General features: G+C 42.1%; 1 protein-coding gene across 4 annotated transcripts in view; it reads right to left on the reverse strand.

Annotated features, from left to right (window-relative positions):
* Nucleotides 1-6604: 6604 nt before the first annotated feature.
* Nucleotides 6605-26997, reverse strand: part of dlg4a (discs, large homolog 4a (Drosophila)) — a 63481-nt gene continuing 43088 nt past the window's right edge. For all 4 annotated transcript variants that reach the window (XM_086308563.1, XM_086308562.1, XM_086308561.1 and 1 more), the window contains 19 exons: nt 23012-23065; nt 22304-22354; nt 21216-21340; nt 19402-19571; nt 19122-19258; nt 17467-17611; nt 16673-16808; nt 16410-16566; nt 16213-16315; nt 15712-15826; nt 13837-14013; nt 13685-13727; nt 13564-13594; nt 13092-13139; nt 12879-12980; nt 12540-12712; nt 11783-11895; nt 11582-11673; nt 6605-10031 (listed from right to left, as the gene is read on the reverse strand). In XM_086308563.1, the coding sequence (XP_086164689.1) occupies nt 9925-10031; nt 11582-11673; nt 11783-11895; nt 12540-12712; nt 12879-12980; nt 13092-13139; nt 13564-13594; nt 13685-13727; nt 13837-14013; nt 15712-15826; nt 16213-16315; nt 16410-16566; nt 16673-16808; nt 17467-17611; nt 19122-19258; nt 19402-19571; nt 21216-21340; nt 22304-22354; nt 23012-23065 (2079 nt within the window). In that variant the 3' untranslated portion in view covers nt 6605-9924. The remainder of the gene's footprint in view (nt 10032-11581; nt 11674-11782; nt 11896-12539; nt 12713-12878; nt 12981-13091; nt 13140-13563; nt 13595-13684; nt 13728-13836; nt 14014-15711; nt 15827-16212; nt 16316-16409; nt 16567-16672; nt 16809-17466; nt 17612-19121; nt 19259-19401; nt 19572-21215; nt 21341-22303; nt 22355-23011; nt 23066-26997) is intronic.

Raw genomic sequence — 26997 nt, forward strand, 5'->3', positions numbered from 1 at the left:
TTCCCTCAGCATTAGCCTTGAGGTGACCGCTTCCTATCTTTTTTGTGTAAAATGTGTCAAAAAAAAAAAGTGGAAAACTGAAATATTTGTTTTTAAAACATCGCTCATGTGATGTATCTCACTGACCTCACTGACACTGGTGATATCATAGACTGTATATAAAGCATGAATGTAGCCACACTGCCCACATCTTGGTTTTTGAAGCCAAGTCTGAGAAACCAAAAACACTGCTTATCCAGTAGCAACTTGTCACTCACAAGTATAGCCACACCCTAAAGCGTACTCGGCTTAATCATACGTTTTTACTCTAAATAGCACCATCATTTACAAAATAGACACCTTGCTGTATTAGATGGAACTTCAAACTAGCAATTGAGACAAGAAAGTCACCAGGTAAATGTTTATGGAGGTATTAAACTAAGGGAGAAGTCGGAGAATTTGATCATAGAGGTTTGTAGAACAAAATGAGAGCGATTACTCCCTGGTGGCCATTAGAAAGAATGCAGACTAAATGCACTTCACCTTTCAGACCCAGAATCTGGACCCGTCTGTGGATCTTAGGTAATCGACTTAATTTGCTGATTTGAAGTATCCCTTTCTCCGCTTTTTCTTTCCTTTACTAAGTTTATTTTTGTGGTTTTACATTTAACGTCTCTAAAATTATGAGATTCAGTCTGATGTCAGTATTGGGAAGGAAAAAAAAGTAGCAAAACCCTGGCTTGTTAAAAGTCTGGCATTCAGGATTTTGCTCAAGATCACTTAACTAATCATTTGATGGTCCAAGGATGTCAAATCACCTTGCAGTCAATAGCAGATCAAACTTTAGCTGATCTTTAGCATCCTCAGGTTTGTCTAAGTCCGGTCAGCCTGACATTCAGTAGATGTGAACTTCTAACGGTCTTAAATTGTTTTCACAGTGACATAATGACACAGAGCATGTAATGAGCTAAAGAGCTATTTACACATCAGGAACAAGTGGTAAAAATGCACATTAACATTTTGTAAGCCAAGCTCTACTGGCAGAGCCACGCACGAGCTTCTATCTTGACTCACTGCACAATCGGATATTTTCAGCTCTGCTTCTCTTCCTTTTCTGAAGCAACAGAACAGGAGCCATCCACAAATGCCCTAAAATGTCTGCATGCTTTCATTATCTATTATTTTCCAGCTGTACACGTGTGCATTTGGTATTTTGTGTATTCCTCAGTAGGCAAACGGGGGTATTAAGCAGAAATTTAAAAATGCAAATGCTGGCATGTTTCTGTGGGCCATCATCCTAATGGCATCGTACCTCATCACTAATACTACAAAATGAAACGTGTGCATTTGGCTCAGGTGACATTATAAGCTTTCACTGGTTAAGCTCTGTTTTTGCAGATGCAGCTTAGTAAAAGTGACACCACAAGGCTGTACTCTGAAATCGCTTTCGTTCTCTCGGGTTGGCAAAACCTCACGGTGCAAAATTAAAATCTTTTCCACGTCGCTGTTTTTCGGCTAAATAAGCACGAGGTAAAATTTCTCACAAACCGCCCTTCCTCACTTTAATTGGGTGCGCATGGGTATTCAGTTTGGTTTTTTTCTCTTTTTTCAAGAGAAGTAAAATCACAATCCATTTCAAATCATTATCACAAAAAGAAACAAGGGGAAAAAACACATACAAATATTTTTGATGGTTGTCTTGACTGCACTGTGTGTGTCTGTGTGTGTGTGTGTGTGTGTGTGTGTGTGTGTGTGTGTGTGTATGTGTGTTTTAAATGAGCCCTTAAGACTCAGAGAAAAGCAAAGGAACCCATTAGACTTAACTGCAGGAGGAGTTATTATCTTGGTCTAGGGATTTGGGATGACAGCTGTTTTCACACCGGTGTAAAGTGTCATCGTAATGGCAAAAATCCTGCACCACACCCTGCCCATCATCAGTCTGAGGATGAATCATCTCATTTTCATGCAGACAGTCTGATACATGGATAAAGAGCAATGAAGCATCCAAACTGACATCATCCAGATTTACTAATACGGCACGTGATAAACAATAGAGACACGAACAATTGAGCAATGAACTCAAAGTCATCCTGCACAAACAGCTAAGCTGGCACCAGGTGGGGCCTCGGGGGTGCGAGAGCATAACGAGGAGAAGAAGGGATCAGTCAAACACAGCGGGCTGGTATGAAATATGAACGAGGAGGAATGGCTCTGCGTTTGATCCTCCACTTCAGGCTGCCGCTGTCGTGTTGTAATTAAGGTAACAAATGATACTGACAGTCGTCTGTTAGAGCCGTATGTTTGGCTGTGTGACTGAAGCATCTCGGTGAAGCAAGCCTATCGCTGACTGTTCCTGGTGAATTTTTTTTAAGACTCCTGGATGCCTGCTATATTATCATGTAGATGTAAGAGGATTAGCTTAACCAAAGAGTTACAGCTGTTCAGACAAATACAGGCATGCCTTTCTGACAGCTCATGCAACTGTAAAAAAAAAACAAAGAAGAAGAAAAAAAGTGGGCCTGTCTACTGAAAATATCCCACTGTTTTCGTAAGGCTACCCCTGCTGAAGTTAGGACTAAAAGTAAAGGTTCCAGGAAGACCACAGGAGGGGGCCTTCAGGTCCACTGAAGGCTTTTGGCTTTGAGTTGTGCGATAGCTTGTTGTACTGAAATGCTTCACCGGTTTCCCCGTACAGAAGTTCAGAGGTTTGGAGGTTGCTTTGAATACCTAGGAAAAAAAATATTCTCAGTTGAATCTTCTTTCCAGCACTCGCACGTCAGCTGTTCTTTCATCCAAATCCAGCAATGTCACTGCAGCTCTGTACAGCAACAGGTAAAAAGAGGCACTGCTCCCTCATCGCCCAGTAGCACTCACCCCCATCATCACTAAGTGCTTAGAGCGACTGGTCCTAGCACACTTCAAATCCTGTCTCCCCCCCACCCTGGACCCCCACCAATTCGCATACCGCCGGAACAGGAGCACAGAGGATGCAGTCTCCATCGCAATGCACTCTGTCCTCTCACACCTGGACAACAACAACACCTACGCCAGAATGCTGTTTATAGACTTCAGTTCAGCATTCAATACAATCCACCCCTCACAACTCATCAGGAAACTGACAGACCTGGGTATCAGTTCCCTCATCTGCAAATGGTTACTGGACTTCCTGACCAACCGCCCCCAACATGTCCGGCTGGATAACCGCTGCTCATCTACCATCACAATGAACACCGGTGTACCACAAGGCTGTGTGATGAGCCCTTTCCTCTACTCCCTCTTCACCCACGACTGCAGACCTGCTGATGGTTCCAACACCATCATTAAGTTTGCAGATGACACCACGGTGATTGGCCTCATCAGTGACAACGATGAGGCCGCCTACAGGGAGGAGGTGGATCGTCTGGCTGAGTGGTGCGACAGAAACAACCTGCTGCTTAACACCGAGAAGACCAAGGAGCTCATCGTGGACTACAGGAGGAATGCTGACCCACATCCACCCATCCACATTAAGGGGACGGCTGTGGAGCGTGTGAGCAGCTTCAAGTTCCTGGGAGTCCACATCTCCGAGGATCTCACCTGGACGACCAACTGCTCCAAGCTGGTCAAGAAGGCTCACCAGCGCCTCTTCTTCTTGAGGACTCTGAGGAAGAACCACCTGTCCTCAGACATCCTGGTGAACTTCTATCGCTGCACCATCGAGAGCATCCTGACCAACTGTATAACAGTCTGGTACGGGAACTGCTCTGCCTCGGACCGGAAGGCGTTGCAGAGGGTCGTGAAAACTGCCCAGCGCATCGCCGGAGCACCACTTCCTGCCATAAAAGACATCTACAGGAAGCGGTGTCTGAAAAGGGCTGGGAAAATCATCAAAGACCCCAGTCACCCATCACATGGACTCTTCACCCTCCTGCCCTCTGGGAGGCGCCACAGGAGCCTCCGGACTAAGACCACCAGGTACCGGAACAGCTTCTTCCCCACAGCTGTCAGACTCCTGAACTCTGCCTCCTGACATCTGACCCACGTTAACTCATGGACTGAACATACACACACCCACAATGGACAACTGTACCCTCAAACACAATAATAACATGGACTGAACCACCACTCACAACCACTAGCACTTTATATAGCCTCTGTAGAAACTATCTACACCCTCACTTATCTTAACTGCACTACTGTATAGCCCTGTGTAAATAATCATTCTGTACATTCGATAATCTTTAATCCTACAACTGTTTACAACTTGCATAGTTCCCATTTCTGTATAGCTGTATATCCCAGATTCTGTAAAGTTATTTATTTCATTTCATATTCTGTATAGTTTTTCATATTTATATCCTGTTCATATCCTGTACATAGCTTGTACTCACTACAGCCTGTACATACTTATAGTTATAGAATATTCACAACATACTTCATACCGTGTACATTATAACATACCATAATAGACCCATTTCTGTAATATACTCACATATCTATATTATTGCTAATATATATTGTAATATATCTATATCACTAAAGCACTTCTGGATGGATGCAAACTGCATTTCGTTGCCCTGTACCTGTGCATGTGCAATGACAATAAAGTTGAATTCTATTCTATTCTATTCTATTCTATTCATCGGCCCATTTTGAAGCCCGCTGTGAATAATTGCCGGTGGAACGCGACAGACTTGCAACTCATAATGACTATAGGCTCCATTGCACAGAGTTATAAGATCAAACAGTCTAACGATTAATTTCCTTCCACCAGATTTCACATTCTTCATATTTGGAGAGAAATTTGATTCTAATAACTGGCATGATTTAATTATTACATTTGGAAGCGTTCATTCCTCATCCCTCTGTCGTGGCTCTGCCAGAAATCTGGTTTGGTCCCTGTGTTTCTGTCTCTCTTGCATTCTCCCTTCTGTTTCTGTGGGTGTTTCTGTGTATCTCTGTGTGTTTGCGTTTCCCTGGCCATGGCCACTCCTTTCCCTGCCCGAGGTCCCTGCGGCCGCCACACCTGCACGTCCTCTTTCAGTCAGCTTCAGCGGCACACCAACCCCTCGGTACTCCTCCAAGGCAGATCGCACGGTCACCTCCGCTGAGCCTCCTGTGTGTGCCAAATCGCCTGTCTGCTCACTGTCATCTGCTTGTCTGCAGACAGATGACCACCAAACCATTCTCTTCGCCCACCTCCCTGCTCAATCACTGCCTCGCTGCTCAATGCATTACTCTCCAGCTCGCCATTTAAAGACTACTCACTCCTCAGCCTCTACTCAGTCCACCATCTCTCAGTCAATAAATCTTTTAGACGTTTTCCCTTTGACTTTGTGCTGCTTTTGGGTCCGAGTGATTGGTAAATCATAGCACCCTTTTTTGTTTAAAAGGAACCCCCCCCTCCCATCCTGGCAGTAAGACGGGATACATGCACTGGAGTGTTTGTACATCTGCGAATCAGGGTTGCAAACCATGAATCACTTTAATGATTAAAGAGAGAGTTTATTCACAGAGTCGGTTTCTTAATTAGGAGGAAATTTCAAATTCTAACTTTGAAGTAAGCAACTTAATTTTGTTGTTTTTTCCCCCCCTCTTCTCTCTCCCCGCATCTATCCATCTGTCAGGCATCTGGCTTCTTCGAGAGTCCAACTGTGCATTCTTACACCAGCTTGTGGGTATATGCATTGCGTGCCTTGGTACATGAAGTAGACATGATGACTGATAGGAGGATAACAGAATCATGTGGATGTTAGTAACCTGATGGCTGTAAGACTTCACCGTTTTGTCAGCTCGAATCCTGTTTAAGGTCTTTGATGGATGTTCTCTCATCCTTCTGCCTGATTCTGTTTGTCACTTGTAGTTATAATGCATCAGGCACTGGGCTCGGGTCAGATAGAATAACAATGTTCTGTATTTCAGGAACCGAATAAGTGGTTTGAGATAAAATGTAATTTAAACCACTTAACTTCTTTCAGTAACTCTTATTAAGCTCTACAAAGGTGATATGTTTTGATTCTGCTCAAAGCTGGGATATCTTAGGGAAAATGGGATTTACACAAGCACAAACAAAAGTTCAGTGGGTTGCTTGGTTGCACAGCAGGAGTTTGTAATGACCTGCCCATTGGCAAGTCAGTAAGCTTAAAAGCTTTCTGGCGGCGATAGTTAATTTGTGGCTGCATAATAAGAAATAAATTCAGAGTTCATGAAGAGAACGAGCTCAGGTAATAAATAAACGTGGCATTTGCGAGTTTCTAATCCAAAGAGGTTAAGCAATCACAGGGATATAGCATCACAGCGGCCTTACACGCAATCTGAATGTCTACCTACACACAGTCAGGCACTGCAGCATATCATGCGATCAAAAGAAGGGATCCTCGTGATTGTGTGCTTTTCTAAAGAGAAAATGGTTCCCCCGATGAGTGAAGGCAGGGTGGGGAAGCAACCAGCAAATAAGAGCCAGAGCAAGTCTGTGCAAATACATCTGAGTGGAGCTTGTGTAAGCAGCTGTAAATGGAGAATGAGTGCCCTCCTCTGGCCGGACTGTTATTTTCTTCACCTGTGGAACTGGGGTGGGAGTCCAACTATTAACAGGAACAAGCAAACAAAGGAAAAAAAGAAGGCTGCTGAGTCCATTTTCAGAAAGCATTTTTTAAATTAATTTTTATTATTTTATAGCTAATTTACAACAAGCGCTTCACTGAACTGGAACATTTTATTTTGCTTGATACTGTCATTGTTAAATATATTTTTCTGCATCAGCTGACTCTGTTGTAACTTTGTAATCAGTCTTTTCTGTAAAAATTCATATACTTTATAAGGAATATCACACTATGATAAGGATGGCTGAGAGAGATATTAAGAAATACACTGAACCCTCAAATAAAGAAACCCAAAACATATTGTTCAATTCATGGATGTGTCGCGGTGTGTCGTAGTTTCCGTGAGTTCTCTCTATGTGTAAATGTTAAATGCATGTGTGTGGACGTGCTGATATCTCCTTGCGTGTGTCGTTTCTGTGTTTGAGCAGTTAGAAACTGGGCTGTGGCTCTGATGGATGCTGCACTTGCACCAATTCAGCAGTGTGAACGGCTAAAACCTAAACCCACACGGCACTCCAACAACATATTTACAGCATTTCTGGCCAAGACCCGAGAGTTCTCTCAATGTGAAAAAATACAAAAATATACAGACAGGTGATGCAACTGGTGACAGTTCTGAATAAATCATATATATATATATATATATATATATATATGTATATATATGTATTTCAAACAGAAATTGATAGTCGTCATTCACAAGCTTCAGCTATTCCAAACCGAGCCAACAGAAGCATGTGAGCATAAAGTAAACAAATATAAATATGAATGGTCACTTCCATCGATACTTCCACCTTTACTCTTTTAATTCAGAACAAATCATAAGTAAATACAAAACACATGCTCTTAAAATCTTGACATGGGGTCCTCCTGCTTTCGCTCGCCATCTTTATCCCGCCGATACCTGTAGCATATAATGCCGTCAGTGCAAACTTTATACAGTTTAAATCTTAGACCCATAAAACCATCTTCATTGCATAACATCATAGCAGTATTGCACTACATCTTCGCGTGCGTGTCTCGCTCTCTCACTCACACACACACACACACACACATTACAACCATAAGGATGGATGTTCTCATATAGCATCGCTTCTATTTTATACACGACACGCGCTTTCTTGCCACTCTCGCACACAAGCGGCAAACACATACCCACACAGTCACACAGACGCACGCAGCTGCATTGCACACGTGTTTCAGTTTGTCTTCAGCGCGTACGAGAACACGTCGTGTGTTCTCGGTTCTAGTGTGAGGTCTGCTTTACGTTGACTTCAATGGTTCAGTTAGTTGTGTGTAGCTTTCTGCTGCGCTTTGCAACATGAAAAATGGGATTGTGTGTAAATTCAAAAACCAAACTGCAATATTACCCCCCCCCCCAAAAAAAAAAAATCAATGGAATATTATTTGGAAATGTTAATTTTTTTTACAGACTTAATCCCGTTAGAAATTGTCATAAAAAAGATATATATGCATATATATATATTTATATATATAGGCTATTTATTTGTTAAACATGACTTAGCTTTAATTTGTGTGGACACGGGAAGGAGAAAGAAGCAGGGAAAACTGGAAGAGAGAGAACGGATAAAAGGACATATTCCTCCCACACAGAGGAGTCCCCGCACATGAACGAGCACCACCGTGCACACGCAGACACACACACTTACACACACATACGCCATGGCTTTTAACTGCGACCACTGGAGACGGTGTGTACGTCTGCGGCAGGGGAAGGGGGGTATCTTTTGGAAGAATGACCGATGAGTTTGCTGTGGTGCGATGAAGCTAAGAGCTCTGCTGTTTGTGCCTAGAGAGATAACATTCATCCTGGATGCTGACTAGCAGGTCAGAACAGCCAATCCGCCTGTAGAGGTGTGCTAGGTTACAGCTGAGTTTACGACCCTACGATTGTGTGTCTGTGTGTGTGTGCGGTTGTGTGTGTGTGTGCCGCTGTAAGGGAGTGAGGGTGTGTGTGTGTGGGTGCATGAGTGTGTTTGTGTGCATAAGAGAGTTGAGGCTAAACTACACGCCAGAGCATCTAGTATGCTCAGCACTGGCCTCTCATGACCATAATCACATGATCATGTCTCTCTTCTCTTCTTGAGACATGCTAAAAAAACCAAACTCCTTCACTTTTTTCTCCTTCCTTTAGATTATTATCACGATTTTCTTCCTTTGTTTTTCTCTTCTCTCTCCGTTGTCTTTGAGGATGCATGCAGAAATTCAGCGTATGAGGTTTTTAGCAATATAATTATTTGAACTGCCTTTAAATAATGCCTTGCAATATTCAACATGGGGTGACCCGAACAAACGTCAGTCTTGGCCTCTGAGGTGTTATTCTGAGTTCACACCCAGAACCAAGATGAGAATCACAAAAAGAAAAAAAAAAGAAAAGAAAAAAAAAGCGGGTCTTTGCTGAGAAAGGACTCCTGGTCACGTGGGACTCAGCTGGATCTGGGCCCCTGTTCTCGGTCTTCCCCGTTCCTGTCCTGAAACAAGGCAGAGGTGGCAGGACGAGGAGGACAGAAAGCCAGGAGGTGATATAAAAAGAGTGGCCACTGTCTTTTGTTGTTTGTTTTTAAAGTGAGGGGGGACCTCCATCTGAGACATCGGTGCACTGAGGTGTTCAATGTCGGCATGAGACTCGAGATGGCTCTGTAGGTGAGGCGATAGCACCTCAGGGTCCATCTCTGCAAGGTCATCCTTTATTTTCTTTCGAGCCCTGCTCAGAATTAATGTCTCATGTCCACATACATCTAGACTGCTGTGTTGAGCTCCAGGTGACGTGGGCTGCAGTTCACACCCAGCATCAAAATGCAACTGAAATCCGCCTGAAATAGTCACTTCATTTGCTCCCTATCTGGTGGGAAAGTGCACCTGTATCCAAACACAGGTTAAACACATTACATATACACAAGTTATTATCTGTGATTTGGATATTTGCATCCCCCCCACCCCCACCAGCACCCAGTTTAGGGTGCAGTCACAGCTGCATCTAGAGCTGTCCACTCGTGTATCCGAGATGCATTTTAATGCAAAGTGTGAACTGGGTTGGCTTCATTATAGTGGGATACTGGTTTAGTCTTTTCTCTCAGTCTCTTTATACATCGCTGCATTTACATCTGTGTCAGAGTCTCTCTCCTTTTTATTTTTTATTTTTTGGTATCGTTCTTTGCCTCGCGGTGTCGCTGTGTTTTGTCTTAGTATGCGTTTATCTCTCTGTGTCATTCTCAGTGATTGCCTAAGCACTGACTTTGCTGGAGGACAGACAGGCAGGCAGGCGAGGCTGGCTTGGCTGTGAGGGTGAAGGGTGGCGGTCGATCGGTGGTTGTGAGGGAGGGGTGGTCGAGCGGGTGCAGCATCACAGCCTCTCCCGAGTGGGGATCCAGATGTAAGGCCCTGATTGCTCCTCAATCACTGTCTTTACTTTGTGATAGACCTCTTCAAAGCTGTCCCCTTCCACGACAGCTGCAGCGGGACACAGCATGTGCGACAGAAGGAGAGAAAAGAAAAGAACAAATAGAACGAGGTATGGGTTAAAGAAAAAAATGACACAGGCAGCAGGAAATTAAGAGAAAAGAGCAAAGACAGGAGATGAAATTGAAACATTGGTTGGGTGGTGGCGTGGGGATAAAGAGAAACAGGGGAAATGACAATTTAAGATATAATCAATTATGAATATAGTTTTACAATCTGTGTACGACATCAAAGAAGAGGCACATTTACATCAGCTAAGTAGTTCTACACAGTTTCCCATGTGCTTTGAGTGTCACGGCTGGCGGAGTGAGCCGTGTGGTGTGGAGGAAAGGGAGGACCCAAAATGCAGCAGTGACTGATGATACGAGTGATGTTTATTTACAAAGTGACAATGGCAGAAACAGGCAGTGAGGCATGACAAAACAACTGAAGAAACCTAAACTGGGAGAACTAAATGACAAACCTGAGACCATACAAAAGGGGTGCGGGGCAGCGAGACGCAGAGACAGGAACACCATAGAACGCAGACCAGCCGACAATGAACACAGACCGACACCCACTAAATATACACACACAAGGTAATCAGGTAATCACACACAGGAGGGAAGAACAGCTGAACCTAATACACATGAGGACCGGAGGACACAAGCTGAACACAATGACAACAGACACAGACCTTCAAAATAGAATAGGAAATCCAGAACATGAGCCTTCAAAGTAAAGCAGGAACACACAGACTGATTTACAACACAACACGGGGACATGAACAGAGCACCAAGGACAGACACAGGTAGGGCTGAATACACACACCAAACTACAGGTTCAACCCTAAACCAATACAAAATCAGAATAAACACAAAGCACAAAAATGAACTTCAAGGAAACACAAAACGCTGGGCCAAAATGACCCAGGACCATGACATTGAGTGGTTGATGAAATGTCACACCCCCCCACTGTTCATGATTTGTTAGAAACTGTAGACAGTGTTGAATTTGCTGTTAAACCTCGCATTCATATTCTGCCAACTGCTGAGATTTGCCCTAAATGCATCGCTTAAATGTTAAAATGCCCTGAGTCCTCCCAAAAGGCATTCCTTTTCTTATTCAGATTGTTCAGTCGTGCCAGTACAAACGGGAGCGCGGAGCCCGGTCGCTGGCATTTGTTGGCATTAAACAAAAAAAATCTACGAGAGCTACAAGAGGAAGTTTGATCACCTTCTAAAGTGTGCGTACGAGCGCCAGCAAAACACGGTCAGCCTGTTGTTTCTAGAATCTTGTAATGATAAAAGAGATGATTTTTTTCCATATCAAATAGATTATGAGTAATCCTACATTTGAGTGCAAACACAGACGCATAAAATCCTGTTTTTCCATCTGGTTCTGCCAAAACCTAAATGTGAATCCCTCTGCTAAGAATACAGTGATAGACAGTGCATTGAAAAAAGCTTACTTTTTTGTTGACTTTACATTTAAAATGTCCATGTAATTAAGTGCAATCTAAAACCAAACCTCGTGCACATGTGATTGCTGCATGCTCTTACCAGTAAAACACTCTAGGAAGTCTTGTTCTAGTTTGAGGGCTCGGTCCATTCCTTTCCTGGCCTGCTCCTCTGTCAGGCGAGTGTTGATTTCTCTGTTAATCAAATCAAACAAATATAAAATCACACCTGCTTTCAAGCTGTAAAGAATAATCATTGTCAGAATTTTTTTTCTAAATGCATATAGAAGATTTGAGCTCATACAGGACATTCTCCAGCGACTTGGGCCGCACAAAGATGGCAATTGGGTGAAGCTGAGCTGCTTGTAGTCTGCGCACAGCGTTGGCTGAGACATCCAGGATGCAGTGTTTCCCCTGCTGCTCATGCATGCAAGCAAGAACAGAAATGATAAGTAAATACAAAAATAGAATGTTATTTTACTAATGAATATTGTAGGTTAATTGAGCTTAAACGAGCTTATTACTTAAACGGAGCATTGCTGTTATAAAACACAAAGTGTTTTTAGTGCAAACGGATTCATCATACTTAAAGGGGTAAGAGTTTTTTTCCCCATGTCTTTTAGTATTATTTATCTACAGTGTTTTGTGTCAGTTGACCAGTTTTGAAGAGATATCTGCCATTAGATATCTTAAATATTTGCCTTGTGGTGCTTCAAGCTCCTAAAAACTGTGATTTTGTGGTTTCTGAAAGAAGCGTTACTACTGATGTTTCACCACACAGCCCAAGTGCTATTTAGTATATTATACATGATAGAAGGTCGAGTCTGCACATATCTACTCAAACCCAAACCCATTTAGATGAATAAAAAGCAGGTATAGAGGTAAAATATGTAAATATATTTGGGGGTAAACTGTTCCTTTAAGTAATGTCCTTGTGCCTGACTTCATACTCTGGGTACTAAAAGCCGTGGTTTTTATGGCATTATTTTTCAATATCTCAATGAATCTGGAGGTAATGATCCCATTTTACAAAACCCATTATCCAACACGCTGCTGCACACCTGCTCAGCCACCTCACGGACACTCTGGACACTCGTGCCGTACAGGTGACTGTTGTACTGTCCGGCCTCAATGAACCGATGGCTCTGGATGTCCTTCTCCATCTGTTCCCTGGAGGACACAAAGTGATAGTCTCGCCCGTCCACCTCATACTCCCTCTTGGGCCGCGTGGTGTCTGTCAAATGAAGAACAGAAAGCGCACCTCATTTTGAATCTCAGCATCACCTCTGTCTGATGCACTGCGCACACATCGCTTTAATATTGTCGCATTGTGCAGCGGTGGCAGCAAGTGAAAACTGGCGAACACATCTGTCTCCGAGACTGACAGCGTAATCACTTACGTGGGACACAAGATCCAAACTTATCGGGGAACTCAGACAACAGGTCATCATTTATCCTGTCCTTCACAGGACCCAGAATGATGATGGGCCTTGCATAATGTACTTATCATAAAGAGAATGAAAGGATAAAGAGAGAGCGGGATCATTCACAAAAGAGAAAATCAAAACAATGAACATTCGTATAAAAGCCTGAAAGTACAGACTTCACCTTACCTTCCACTTGGGTAACTGTCTCATAATTGTGTGAGGCTTTATCTCTCCCTGGTGAGAGAACACAGAAGCGTTCGGTTTCTTTTTGCCTTCTTACAAATGACACGTTTGCATCGACATGCGCGTGTTTGTACTTATATGCAGGGCAGATGATGTATCTTCAAAGGTGGCAGCAAATGTATGAGATATCATTATTGGCAAGGTGTTAAAGGCGTGACTGTTTGACGTAATGTGTGCTTTGGATTATAGCCTTCTGGGAAATACTGAAGGAGAAGTCTTAGATTCATATCTGGCAGTCAATGATCTGCTCAAATAATAGTGGAGAGGCATTTAGAGATATCAGCAATGCCAAGAGTAGAGCAAAGGTGATGATAACACTGCTTTGTTCACACATTTGTTTTAGTTCCAGCTACTTGCACCTTTAATGCATATTACTAATCTCTTAATGGATGCAAAAGAGCATCCACCGAATTACCTTGTGTGCTCAAGCTGTCCCGACCAAGGTCCTGTAACAGAGACAAGAGCAGATATTTACCGATCAGGACACACTTTGAATGAACTCCCCTCCTTCAGAAAGCTATAATGAACAAACGTACCCTCTCTTTGGTGTTAACACGAGACCACTCTTTTCTTTCCACCCTGTAAGGAAGAAAAATGTGTGACAAAGGTGAGACAACCTGTCATTAGCACTGAGCTGCAGTGCTTTACTCTACATTTCAGTAAGTTTGCTACATATAAAGTGTCTGACCTGTGCTTGCTGGGGATGAAGCCAACCTCTTCAGCCTCATTCTGCGGGCTGACCTTACGGGCCTGCCACCACTCTTCATCTCCGCAGTCCAACACGTGCAGCACGTCTCCAAACTTGAACCCAAGTGCTTGACTGAGAAAGCCACAGTCGGCAGTTTTATCATAGTCAAAAAGAGCCCTGGAAGGAAAAAGAGGATTTCAATTAGGCATTTCATAAAAAGCCTTTAAATATCTTTTTTTTTTAAAAGCCACTGATATTCCAAAAACTGCGCTTTTAGTATATTTTAATGTGCATCGTGATAACAGAAACATCCGTACAGTTGGAAACGTTACATTGTAAGAGATGTGTACTAAAAAAAGAATTTTTGAATTTTAACAAGTGTGCTGACTAAATGGAGAGAGAGGACCAGAAACATGCTTGACATTTTCATAAAGACAAAGCGGATAGGAATAAAACATTGGGGGTACGCTGCTATACTGGCATTTTTAAAAATAATTGTTTTTAGCCACCTGTGGCTAGCACTGAGTGCCCCGCACGACTTCAGTTATTCAGAAAAGAAGAATTTGTATGAAATATTGGATTTAGCCTAATTATGAGCTTTAAAAGCATGACTGACAGCGTCTGCTTTCCATGTGCCAGTGGACGTATAACACACTGTGTGAAATGTAACCATGAACTGCTTCTCTTTCCAGGATTTTTTTCGGTCAAGCAAAGCATACCTTGAATACCAGCGACTAGTCCTCTCACCCACACTTCTTATAAAGACCAGTGTGTATTCTGTGCAGCGTGATGTGGTGTTTGGATGTTTGCTTGTTGGTTTTTGGCTTAAAGTATTTCTGCAACCTGCAGTGATTTTGAAGATAATTTGCACCACAAGTACTCTTTAGTTTGTCTTTAATAAACATAGTTAATAAGTTGGTTGGTGTAAATCTTTAAATGGAACATTTCAGAGTAAATTCAATGTGGGTCGGTTGCTGTGTGGCTGTAGAGCTTAGTTTCCATGGATTAATCGTGACATTTTTATTTAACTGCGCAGAAAATAAAGAGCGTTTCAGTAACGTTGTGTTGACTGCTCTAAATGATTACCTTCAGTAAACACGTGAGCCTGTTGTATACACAGTAAACACAGTAATGCAATGGTGTCCTGCTGGTACTCCCTGTAAATCTAATATTGGCGGTGAATACATCAAATGGTAGCTAAATGCATATAAAGGCCCAGGAAACAATAATAAACACTCTAATGCTGTTGACTGAGACATATTTGCAGACAGATACTTTACATTTTTCCTCTTTATTCTTTTTCCTCTTAAGGCTTGTAGTTTTTGTGATTTTTGTATGTCTAGTGCTCGCCTTGTCATTTTATTTCTCTATTCTTACTTCATATTGTGTGCCTTTGAAGCCTGACTATACATTGCCTTTGATAACGCTTCTACTTCTACTCTTGCGGCTATAGATCCTATTCTGACTTTCAAAACTCAACACTTCAACTGAACGAGGCTTTGCAAATGTTTCTTTGCAGACACATTTGGCAGCATAATGGCGTTCAAGTGGAAGGACGGCTGAGTTCAAATAATGACATTTTCTTTAGTTAAATATGCTTGACATATTTTTGGCTTTGTGCAGGTAGATTTTTAGCTCTCTGACTCAAAATACTTTAAGCAACATTAAATGGAACTAAATCTGCATTATTTGAAGTATTTGAAACATCCATACTATGCTGCAATATAACCACTCTTATTAATGATAAAAAGCTGTGGATTTCTGCTATGCTGCAGTCAAACGATGCATTAACCCAAAAACCGTATCCTCGAGCCACTTTGATCTCATCCTATAAGGCTAATATCAAAGGTAGTTCTTCTGCTTTTAGTGTGAGACCTGAGGTAGAAGCCTCTCTTTGGATTACTCCTTAGGGTTGTCGTCCCAGAGCCCATGCTGCTGTTCATCAGCTGTTCCCTCAAGTCATGGATCTTAGCCTCGAAACGACTGTACTCTGCAACAGAGAAACACAAACATATAAGATTCCATATTTTACTCTCAGACACCTAAAATGTTTGCTTCAATAAAAATAAAGATCTTTCTCTTTTCCATGTCTAGTCCTTCAGTGGCTGAAGCGTGGATAAATGGATTTAGCTGCAGATGTTTGATCTCTTTGTTTCAAAAAGAATCTACATGAGAAATTACTAAGTCATTGTTTTGTTCTTTGCCCATCGCCTACATTTCCACCTTATTTAAAAAGTAGTCCTACCATTGCATTTAGTCATTTTCTTCAAAAAGAGATTTTGAAGCTTATTTTAAAGGCCAATTTTTAGACTCATTGCTCAAACAAGTTTTGCAACGTATAAAGTTCTTTGTGAGAAGGTCTCTCAGTGGTTTTACCATCGGGTCGGTACTGTGCGATGATGGTAACTGTCTGGCCAGCGTTCTTCAGTGCTGCAGCTGCCTGTTCGTGTGTGGCCATACGCAGGTCCACGCCGTTTACCTGTCACACACACACCATGACTGTTAACACCTGACGACCCAGTGCTGCTAAGGATTACATGACTACTTGATAACATGAAGAAAACTGTCATTACACTGAGGATCTGATCCCCTTTGTGCAGCTCTCCGCTGAGATCAGCTGGACCGCCTGCCAGGATGAAGGAGATAAAGATCCCCTCGCCGTCCTCTCCTCCGACGATGTTAAATCCCAAACCTGTGGAGCCTCGGTGGATCAAAACTCGACGAGGCTCTCTGAAAAATCGATGAAGGAGACAAAATAAGTTTTATAGGGCTAAAATGCCCCCATAATAATAATAAATAAACAAGATAAAACTGCAGTTCAAGGATCATTGCTCACCTGGGAATATCATCATCTCCCATCATGCCGTGTAGAACAGGAGAAAATCGACTCGGTGAGGTGGGAGTGAGGGCTTGTGGGTAATCAGATCCGAGATAGTTTGGGTGGCTAAGTTCAGTATCCATATGGGAATATGCTGGAAAAATAAGCACAAAACCAAATGAGGTGTAACATACCAAGCACATGGATTTTATTGTACTTCAATTTTCATGCACTTTTTTCTTGGTTTCAGGTCACAGGTTGCACTGCAACTTAAGAAAACACCAGAAAAATAGAAAAGGAAATACTACGGAAGTAGCGGAAAACAAATCTGTGTTTTGGGGGGAAAAATAACAAGACAAAAGTGACAGAAACCAAAACACGCTGAGACACGCTCAAAATAAACAGAAGATTCATCAGTGTAGTACAAGAGAAAAGGGGAAAGTAACGTGTTTTAATACTGTACATACATGTTTGCTATTAGACTTTTACTGTTAGCTTGCTATTCCATTAAGTTTCTGTCTCCCAAAATCACATCTGTTGTGTTTTGTGAAACTTTTTTCTGGTGAAATTTGTGTTTTGTATTTTTGTAGCTCTCACTTTGTAGAGAAAACTGGTAGAAACTGGTTCTGAACTGAGCTTTTACTATTCATAGAAATCCCACAGTCATCTCTAGCACTTAATAAGACTTTTTCTCCCTCTGTTCTATTTTTGACAGCTGTTCCAAACACAAAAAGAGCAGGTCTTGTTTTTAATAGCTCAAAGTTCTCTTTAATACGGGGTGAGGAAATTTGGGCAGAAGGATGGAGGCTTACTGCTGGTGAGGTCAGGAGGGTTGTACGAGTTGGTCAGGAACAGGTTGTTGGGCTTGGCCACCCTGAGGTACACCACCTCGGCTGTGTTCTTCAGAGCCCCCACCGCATCCTCGTGCATCACATCCTCCAGACACACGTTGTTCACCTGATTGTTCGCAACAAACAAGGAAACACAGGTAAGGTAACAAAGTGCAAATAAGAAGGCTGTCACCCCTGTGACTTCATTATGTGTGATCCAGCAGCACTCATGGATTAGACATTTAGCAGCTAGATTCCAGTAATGAAAGCAAAATTATAGTTTAGTCCGTGGAAAGTTAATACATGTTAGGGAAAGATGTTAATAACATTAATTTTTAATGGTAGAACAATAAGTTTTAAGAGATTTATTGTAACACAGACCAGTTTGAATAATACGCTAAGTGAAGTTGCTCCATGAGAGAATCTCTCTTTGTCTAAAAGCGGGAGTCACATTCATTTCCATCCATGGGCTATATTCAGCCCCATGAGATATCAAGTGTGCCAGGCCAGTAAAACCACTTCCTAATAACTTAGAAGAAATATACACATCTAAAATTCTCCCTGTTTTTTACTGTAATAAGGTACAAGATACATTTGGAAAATGTTCATATTTTATGAAGCATCCAGGAGTCTGAACCTTTTGAGGTCCTCTCACCCTCAGCTGGTCTAGGTGGATCGCTGCCCATCCCTAAGCCTGGTTTCGCTAGAGGTTTCTTCCTGTTAAAAAGGGGTTTTTCCTTCCCACTGTTGTCAAGTGCTTGGGGCAACACAGGGTAGTCTGATTGTTGGGGTCTTTCTTCTACTATTTCTGGGCCTTTAACTTCCAATGTAAAGTGCCTCAGGGAGACTGTTGTTGTGATTTGGCGCTATATAAATACAACAGAATTGATTTAAATGCATATACATCGTAAGAAAAACAATATCCTCCAAATTCAGTCAGTCTACTGTTAGTATAACCAAACGCTTTGTCAAATGTGGAAAAATCGCATCAGTCACACTTAGCAAAGCGTTCCAGATGGGACCCTGTGGAGGGCTGGTTCTGGCTCACTGACCTCATGTTTGACACCTCTGATGCAGAAATTAGAGTATAAATCGCTAAACTCAAATTGGTTTAGACACCTTTAAAGTGGACGGGAAATGCAGGGAGAGAAATAGTTGGAATGACAAGTTCCAGCTGATTGAGAGTTAAATCAAAGAAACTGTGGCTGCGTGGTGTTAACTGTAGGTTACAGAGAGAACACATAATGTATTTTTTAACAAATTCACAGGGAACAAAAGGATGCTGCCACATCCCATTCTGAGTTAAAGCAACGGCTCAGACACCATTTAGTGGGAACAGCACCATTTTGAAGCTGGTGGTGTTGAGCTGTGTGTTCCCCAGCAGGTGGCAGTAATGCTGCTTAGAAATCACTCTGGCATTGTTGTAGTTAAGGCTCACTCCATCCTACACATCTGTTAACATATTAATGGCTGTAATGTCAAACCATGAAAACTGAGAGCTGTAATTTATCTTGGCTCTTGATACATCAGTGCCTCATATGTGCGCAATGTGTGAGTGTACATACGGGTGAACACGAATCCATGTATGAGAACACATGTCCCTGCATGCTGGAAGCTATTATATGTGAGTGACTGACCGCTAAGATCTTGTCTCCAATCTGCAGACGCCCATCTTTATGAGCTGCTCCGCCTTCAATGATCTTAGTGACATAGATGCTGTTATCTCCTGGTATGTGCTGGTTCCCCACCCCTCCAGCAATGCTGAAACCTAATCCTGAGAAAAGGGGGAGCAGAGCGTGCGCAAAGGAGGTGCAGGTTAACACAGAGTAGATTTGCTAAATCCAGAGGGCACAGCTTAGCATCCGTAAGCCCACGCAAAAGCCTTGATGCTTTGCACCAGTCCTCGCTTGCACACACCTTTAGGCCCTTTGATGAGCTTGATTTCAGTGACTTTTTCCGCTGCTGGTTTTCTGCGGAGAACGTAGAGGCGGACGATAGCACCTGCCTCCTTAAGAGCCTCCACAGCTTGGCTATGTGTCACCTCCCTCACGTCCACATCATTCACAAATAGGATGCAGTCGTTCACACTAAGAAATGGAGAGAGACAGAGAGAGACTGTGGGCGCGAGAGGAAAAAATACCGCATGAGTTTTTGTTTTGGTGAAGGAGTTTGGGTGTAATCCTCCACCAGACGAGGTCAGGAACAGTCAATCTCCAGCTACAGCCGCGCTGGGGATCCAGTTTCACAGCAGACTTTTTTTTTTCTCCACTTCTCAGTGACTAAGATTAAAGAGGGTATAATCTCTTGCTCTATTGATTTAGCACCGGGGGAAAGCTGCAGTATAGCTTCTTTGTGTTAACCGCTCATAAAAAATGATGACGACTTGATAGGTAAAGCGAAAGTGACAGCCTGTGTGTATAGGAGAAGCTGATCTTCAGCGATGAAATTGCTATTTTCAGACACACACATTTTTTTCCCCCTCCAGGGCCGTGTTTTCGTGATTCCATTCATGTATTCAAAATGTATTTTATGGCCATGAAAATGATGATGCGTAAATAGGACTGAAATTATTCTTGCAGGCTGCCGGAGCTTTAACCACTGAAATACATCGCTATAGTCAAATCCAAAGGGACCCAATCACAGCTGACATCTTCATGCAAATGATGTTACATCATCCGAGCTGCATATTTTCTGCAAGGCTGCATGTAGGAAAGATTTAAAACATTTTTATCATGCAATGTTTTTTTCAGCCTCCACAGAGCATCTGTATATATTTATTGATGCACTGTGTTGATTTGAGCACAACCTTTATTAAACGTGTATGTGTAGGGGACTAAATATTCCAAATAACCGTCATTTAACTGCAAAAAATAAATAAATCAGTTACTTTGATGGAAGAACCTTTTAACAACCACGTTAAAATAAGCAGATAGTAGCTTAATCAAAGACCAAGGACAAAAAATATACTTGCATTCAAGCAAATATGAGCATTTTCATTAGGTCTTCTTCAAACTCATCATTCCAGATGGAGGTTTATAGGTCAAGTGTAAAGAAGACGATGCGTCTGTGTTAAAGCACAGTCACAGAAATGGATCCTAAGTGTTGTTTTTTTCCCACAGAAAGGCAAATTCTGTACTACATCCTCTTATGAAAGTGGCAAAACATGCATATTATTACATATTCTTGCAACAAGCATGATTAGGATTCCATCTTTTTTCATTTAAATTTAGGCGCGAACAGTTCTTTTCTTCCAAAAAATATGTTGCAGCTTGCCGCTACATGTTTTGTCCATTAAGTGAGAGTGTGGAGATTTATGGCACTAACCTTGACACACAAACCACATTTTAAACTTGCTTTTCCATATCGTTAGTTTAAAGTGCGACCTAATTTGTCATATACAACATATTTAAGCCTTACTTTACTTCTTTTAAACATGGCATCAAAATGCAAAAAGACCTTTAAACATGTCGGGGAAGAAAATACAAACTCTTAGCTAGGCTAAGGCATGCCTTTCTTGAGTTAAACAGACAGATGCTCTTACATGTAGCTCTGAAGCTGAGCAGACTGAACGAGCAACGAGTTATGTACAGTACTGTGTTACATTACTTTGCACTTAAAAAAGAAGACGGGAGGCTTTGCTTAAGCATCCACTTCTCTTGTCTTGGGTTTTGGAATGTATGTGCGTACAGACTGGATTTGTGTTTATTGTAGCTCGCTGTGTGCGCTTTTACCTCAGCCGTCCATCCTGAGCAGCAGCTCCTCCAGGTATGATTTTGGTGATGAAGATGCTGGGGTCATCGCCCACGTGAGGGTTGTCTGTTCCCCCTGCTATGCTAAAGCCCAGGCCTGAGTTACCCTGCAATTCAATGCAAACAAAGCACACAGTTATTCATGTGCAAGAGAAAGTTTTCCTGTGACTGCATGCAGTCCTGTGAAAAAACAAAAAACACAGCTCTATTGAGCTCTTGCAACAGCATTTTAATAAGGCTGATGTCTGTACTTTGACTGGGACATTAAAATACCCTCTTTTTCTCTTTTCAAGCCATTCTGTTGTAGATTTGCTGCTGTGCTTGGGGTCACTGTTCTGTTTCCTGATCCGTTTGGGCTTTTGCTCACGTTTGACTCTAGATTACTTTAGTAAACAGTGGAGTTTATGTTTGACTCAATGCCATTAAGGTGCCTGGGTCTCATGGCTCTAAAACAAGCCAGTGCTTGACAGTTGGCATGAGGTGTTGGGCGCTGATATGCTGTGTTTGGTTTGGGCCAAAACTTTCCACTTTGGTTTGTTTACATAAAACTTTGCAAACCTTTACAAAGCTGTGTTGCCATGTTCTTTTTACAGAGAAGAGGATTTCTCCTGGCAACTTTTCCAAATATGCCATACTTGTTAAGTCTTTTTATAACTGTACCGTCATCAACCTAACATTTAACTCTTGGATTTTTGGGAATTTCTCTGAGCCTTGCACAGTCTGACTTTGGGAAAATTACCGCACTCTGTTATCAACAGACCAGCAAACTGCCAAAACCTGTGCTTTTACTTGTTGAAAATCACTTAATCACGTGCATTTGATTAGCAGCGCCTTGCTGCTACTTAATTCTCTTTGTCATCTGAAGGTTTCGTGTTTCCATGTCTTTGAATGACGGGAGTGGCATTTATAGATATATCACTCACAGCACTTTTACATTCATGCATCCATAAAAAGCTTGACTTTGACTCGCTCTAACTTTTAATCCCGATGCTGTCCATACGATAAGAATCACAGCGCAACTGGACTGTAAATGTGTAATGAGGTTTAAAAGATCACATCATGACACTCACTCTCTCCAGTGTGATTTCCTCATACTCGATTTCGCCTTCTGTCCCATTCACCTGTCAAGAAGACATCAGTTTAAGGGTGGTGTCCCTGTAGACCATTTTTGTCACAACCAGTCAGCTAAATTTTATCTCTAGCATTAGTCCCGTGGACCGGATCATCATATGTGCACTATTGACTGCTGCACTGTTCTTTCAGTACCATTCTTCCTTCTGGATGAACAACTTGGCTCCACGTCAGCTTTACCTTTGCAATTACAGTTCAAGAGGACGAGGAGATTTAAGTAACTTCAGTCTTCAGTGTTTTGGTGTCTGACCTAGAAAACAACTTCTCTTCATGCGGTAGTGGTGCAAAAATGCTGCTGCTGCTCTGTGATTGCAGGCATTTCCTCATTCTCTACACAACTCGTGATGATACGGTCACTGCTTTTCCTTACAGATATGACACCATTTCAGAACTCTGAAGCAAATTAAGGAATATTTCTATTCTCCCAAATGTATATCAAACAAAGAAAGCTAATTTAATTAAAATGGAGGAAAAATTCATAACTGTTACCGTGCAGATTAAAACAGTGTGCAAAGCCCTACCTGCAGGGTGGGAAAGGAGTGGAATTGAACTGATAATGTACAATGAATATGAAGGCAGTTAAGTTAGCCATGTGGTTAAGCCTAACGTAATAATACAATAAAGGGAAGATTAAACATAATCCTTACATATGGGGAGCCATCGAGTGTGTCAGTGTTCACGACCACTGGAGGAGTGTTTCCCTGGAGGCAGAGAGAAAGGAAACATTATTAAGAAATAATGGCAGAAATTCAAATGTGAGGCAAGTCTCGGCTGAGCTCTCAGTGTACCCTTGAAACCTGCAGTCGCAGCCAAGACTGATGACCATTTTAGCTGTAAGCTGTGATGACACTGCTCTCACTATGCTTTGGTTATCACTCTGCTAAAGGATGGAGAGCACTGCTCCTAAACCATTTGTTATCATCCGTCCATGATGGACACAGAAATAATTCATGCAGGCCCTTATACTCATGGCCATGGTTTTATTTTTGCTCTAGCTGCTAGTTGAATTACAGAGCTGATGCACTAAGTGGTCATCTCATAGATATTGCGGATATGCCTCCTGCCCATCGTTTCAAAACAAACATCTCAGTATTTCGTACATATGGCAATTTCTGTGGAGAGTCAGAGGATGATGAAGACACGGTAAACTGGTGTAATGACAATGACACACAGCATGATTAGCCCATTTAGTATAATGCCGGCTCGCTTAATGGTCGGCGATTCTGTCCTAAACCATACAGCAGCAAAGCTCACAGAGCCAGATTAAACCACAGCATTTCAACAAGTTATCCATCAGGATCAAAGTGATGTAGAAAATAGCACAAAAAGCAGCAAATCAGTGGGTGGACACGATTTGTGGCGTGGACGTGGGTTGGATTTACCTGCCAAGAATTTTCTTCCAGCTCACCTGAAGTGTCACAGTTTATCCACGCTCTTTTATTTCACTTCAGTTTCATTCATACAGCACCAGCTCGCCACAGCAGACATCAACACTGTACTCTCGTTCTTTCATCATTCTTTCTGGGATTCACTCACATCTTCAGTCTGTCACTCTAAAATGCGAATACACTGTTGACCGACTCCCTGTGCAAACGCCATTGTTCATTTTTTTTTGTTACTGTTCTTTAGCACACGCTGATTAGCATGGGGAAGACACTGTGCATCCAAAAGTGCTTACAGAAAAGCAAACAGCAGCACAAAATCAGCCTGCTGACCTTCACAGACCTGACAGCTCTGACACACACAAACAGCTACGCGGCCAATCCAAACACATGCGCTTTCAATAAAATGGCTTCATAATCCTAGCCAGTGATCTTTATGGGATGCAAAGGGAAGTTATTTGTTTACACTCTCTAAGACGTTCAAGCTGAGCCAGAGGAAGAAGTGTTATCCGTTTATTCATATTTTCTCTGAAAACAACATCTGGATGTGATTCACTGTAGAAATACATTATAGCAGTGCAGCAGCTTTTCAGCAGACTTTTAACAACATGCATTTTGACTGATCACAGCAGGAAATGCAGATAATTTACATTTTGTTTGTAATGGTTCAGTTTCATTAGGCGTTCCATGGCGCAGCAGGAGAAGTGCAGGGGTAACTAATGACATTAATGAAGCCTTTGTTTCACTCTGTGTCCCAGAGCTACCACGCACTATAACAAAATCCTGGCACAGCAAATTATTTCATTAACAACATTATTTATATCTGAGGAGCCAAAAAGTTCAGTGAAGCCTGCTCCTTTTAAACATGCTGGATGTGTGGAATTGCCCGACGACTCGGGCAATTTCACAAAACGTCAGTCCTCCTAAAGAAAAGACACAAATCTCTCTTCTGACGTGTTTCAACTGCTCACTGTCTGATTGCAGCATCGCCTGTGCACGGCTTCATCACGCACGGTAGCCGCATCCAGCGGTGCTACTGAACATTACGTCAAATTCATCCTTATCTGGAGAGAGAAATAATGAGTATAGCTAGCAGAAATCTAAGCCTAGTGCAGGCAATTTCCCTGCAGGGATTTTGACAGAGCTCTCTTTCTGTCTCTCCGCTCTGTCAAGTCTTTCGACATCAGGGCGGTTAGGATTTACAGTGTTTGGCTGCTCTTGCCCACCTATATTTTAACACCACCTATTCAGCCATCCCTGGCATGGCTCTATAGGCAGCACCGCCATCCATCAGCAAACGGACACTAATGCATTTACAATTCAAGCAGGACTTTGCAAATTTGCATCACTACTCACACACGGCCTGAGCAGGACTTGATTAGTATTAGCAGATCTGATTACTCGAGCTCACTGTGATTAAAATGTCTGTTATGAGCTTTAATGGCAGCAATTTGAAAAGTAAAAAAAAATCCCGGTGCCTTTTAAATCACACAATAACACAATGCACATACTTTAAAATATTTAAATAACAAAACACACTAATGTAATATTCTGTGCCGGTGACATTTTCATTAAAATCTGTGCAACTATGCTGAGGTGAAGTCATACAAACAAACAAACATGAAGTAAACATGTTTAAAACATGCCTACCATTTTATGATGCCGACGTTTCTTGCCCTTCCGCACATTGTTGAGGAATCGGCAGCCCATCTTTTTGGCGTACCACACAGACATAAACATTGTGCTTCTGTCCTTAGATGTCAGTCACTGATATTCAATATTACACCCTGTTCAAGTCTTACAACGATATACAGACACACTGAAAGTGTCAAGGTGTTTTTTTAGAGTACCCTCTGCAAGCATCTTCATTCAAATTCACCACAAAGTACCACCAAGGTATTGTTGCCAAGCGAGCCATTAGGTCTAGGCCCTGCCATAACAGTAAGCTTCCACAGTGGATCAATTAAAAGATACCTGTTTCAACTTAAGATATTACACTTGAGCTTTACATTTAACTCAAATCTAATCGAACCCTGCTGGCATGCTCAAGACATGCAACGATTTCATGTCCAGAATCACAGAAAGAGCACAGCTCAGTAATGTTTTCCTCCTGTTGAGTCGGTGCTGAAGATTTCATCCACCAAGGCTGAGGCTGATCACTTGTTGCCAGTAAGTCTTGTTGTTATCTGATACCCGATCATCCACTCTTCGGGAAGCCATCTATCCAGAATAAAAAGAAATAGATCCCTTCATTCTCCATCCTCTCTGGTAGTGGACTACGATAGCCGTGCCTCCCTGCTACTGGTCTGTGCTCAGAGAGAACGCAGTTCACATTTTCTGCTGCTACTGTACTGTACCCCTCCCATCCCTGCTGCTGAGAGAAAGAGGAGCAGGCAGGAAAGTTTGATGGCAATTACTTAGCTGTCTCACTGTATAATGTCTACGCTGGTGATGTGAAAGGCTGAGGAATTATACTTTGACTGAACTTAAGAAGGACAAGTGGCGCAAACTGGCCTCCCTTTTTTCTTAGGGAACACTCGACACTGAAAGGTTTGTGAGTACTGTACCAGTTCTAGTAAAAAGAATGAAGCCTGAACACAGTAGTGACAGCTTGGTTGGAAAAAAATGAAGCTTGCCATGTGACGTTTTTGCCAGACCTGAGCTGTTTTTGAAAGTCTGTATATGTCCGTAAATTAGGGCCCTTCAAAGGAGATTTTTATTTGCGACGTGAGGAGAAGCTGGAGTAATTGCAGGGCAGCGTTTGCACATAATGAACAAATCCTCCTTTTAATTTCATTAAATTTATTTAATTTCAGCTCAATATTTGTGTCTCTTCTGCTCTCTTCGGCTTTCTGCTTCACCATGTTAGCGCTGCTTCATTCAAAAACAGCAAAAACAGCAACAGAGAGTGGCTGGTTTAACATTTGTTTATCTTGGTTTAAGATGCCGATGCCCTCGTGTGACGTCCGCTCACTGTGAATATTGTTTTTTGCAGCTTTACTGCAAACACAAATTATTTTCAAGTTGGGCGATCAGTATAAAACATCATTTTACATAAACTTATCAACAACGTAGCTGCCTGCAAATGCATTTTTGTTTTGTTATGATGAATATAATTGTGTTGAAAATAACATTGAATATAATAATATTCTCTCAAGACATCTCTAAGAACCTTATTGAAGGACCTGTCATCACTATTGACAGCAATACTCTTGACCGAATATGGAGTTGAAGAAAAGAGGAGGGGTTTG

The sequence above is a fragment of the Aulonocara sp. 'chitande type north' Nkhata Bay genome, linkage group LG10 (genome assembly GCF_057382095.1).
Source record: "Aulonocara sp. 'chitande type north' Nkhata Bay isolate Kocher_YH1m ecotype deep benthic linkage group LG10, A_spYH_male_GT1.1, whole genome shotgun sequence".
NCBI classification, from domain to species: domain Eukaryota; kingdom Metazoa; phylum Chordata; class Actinopteri; order Cichliformes; family Cichlidae; genus Aulonocara; species Aulonocara sp. 'chitande type north' Nkhata Bay.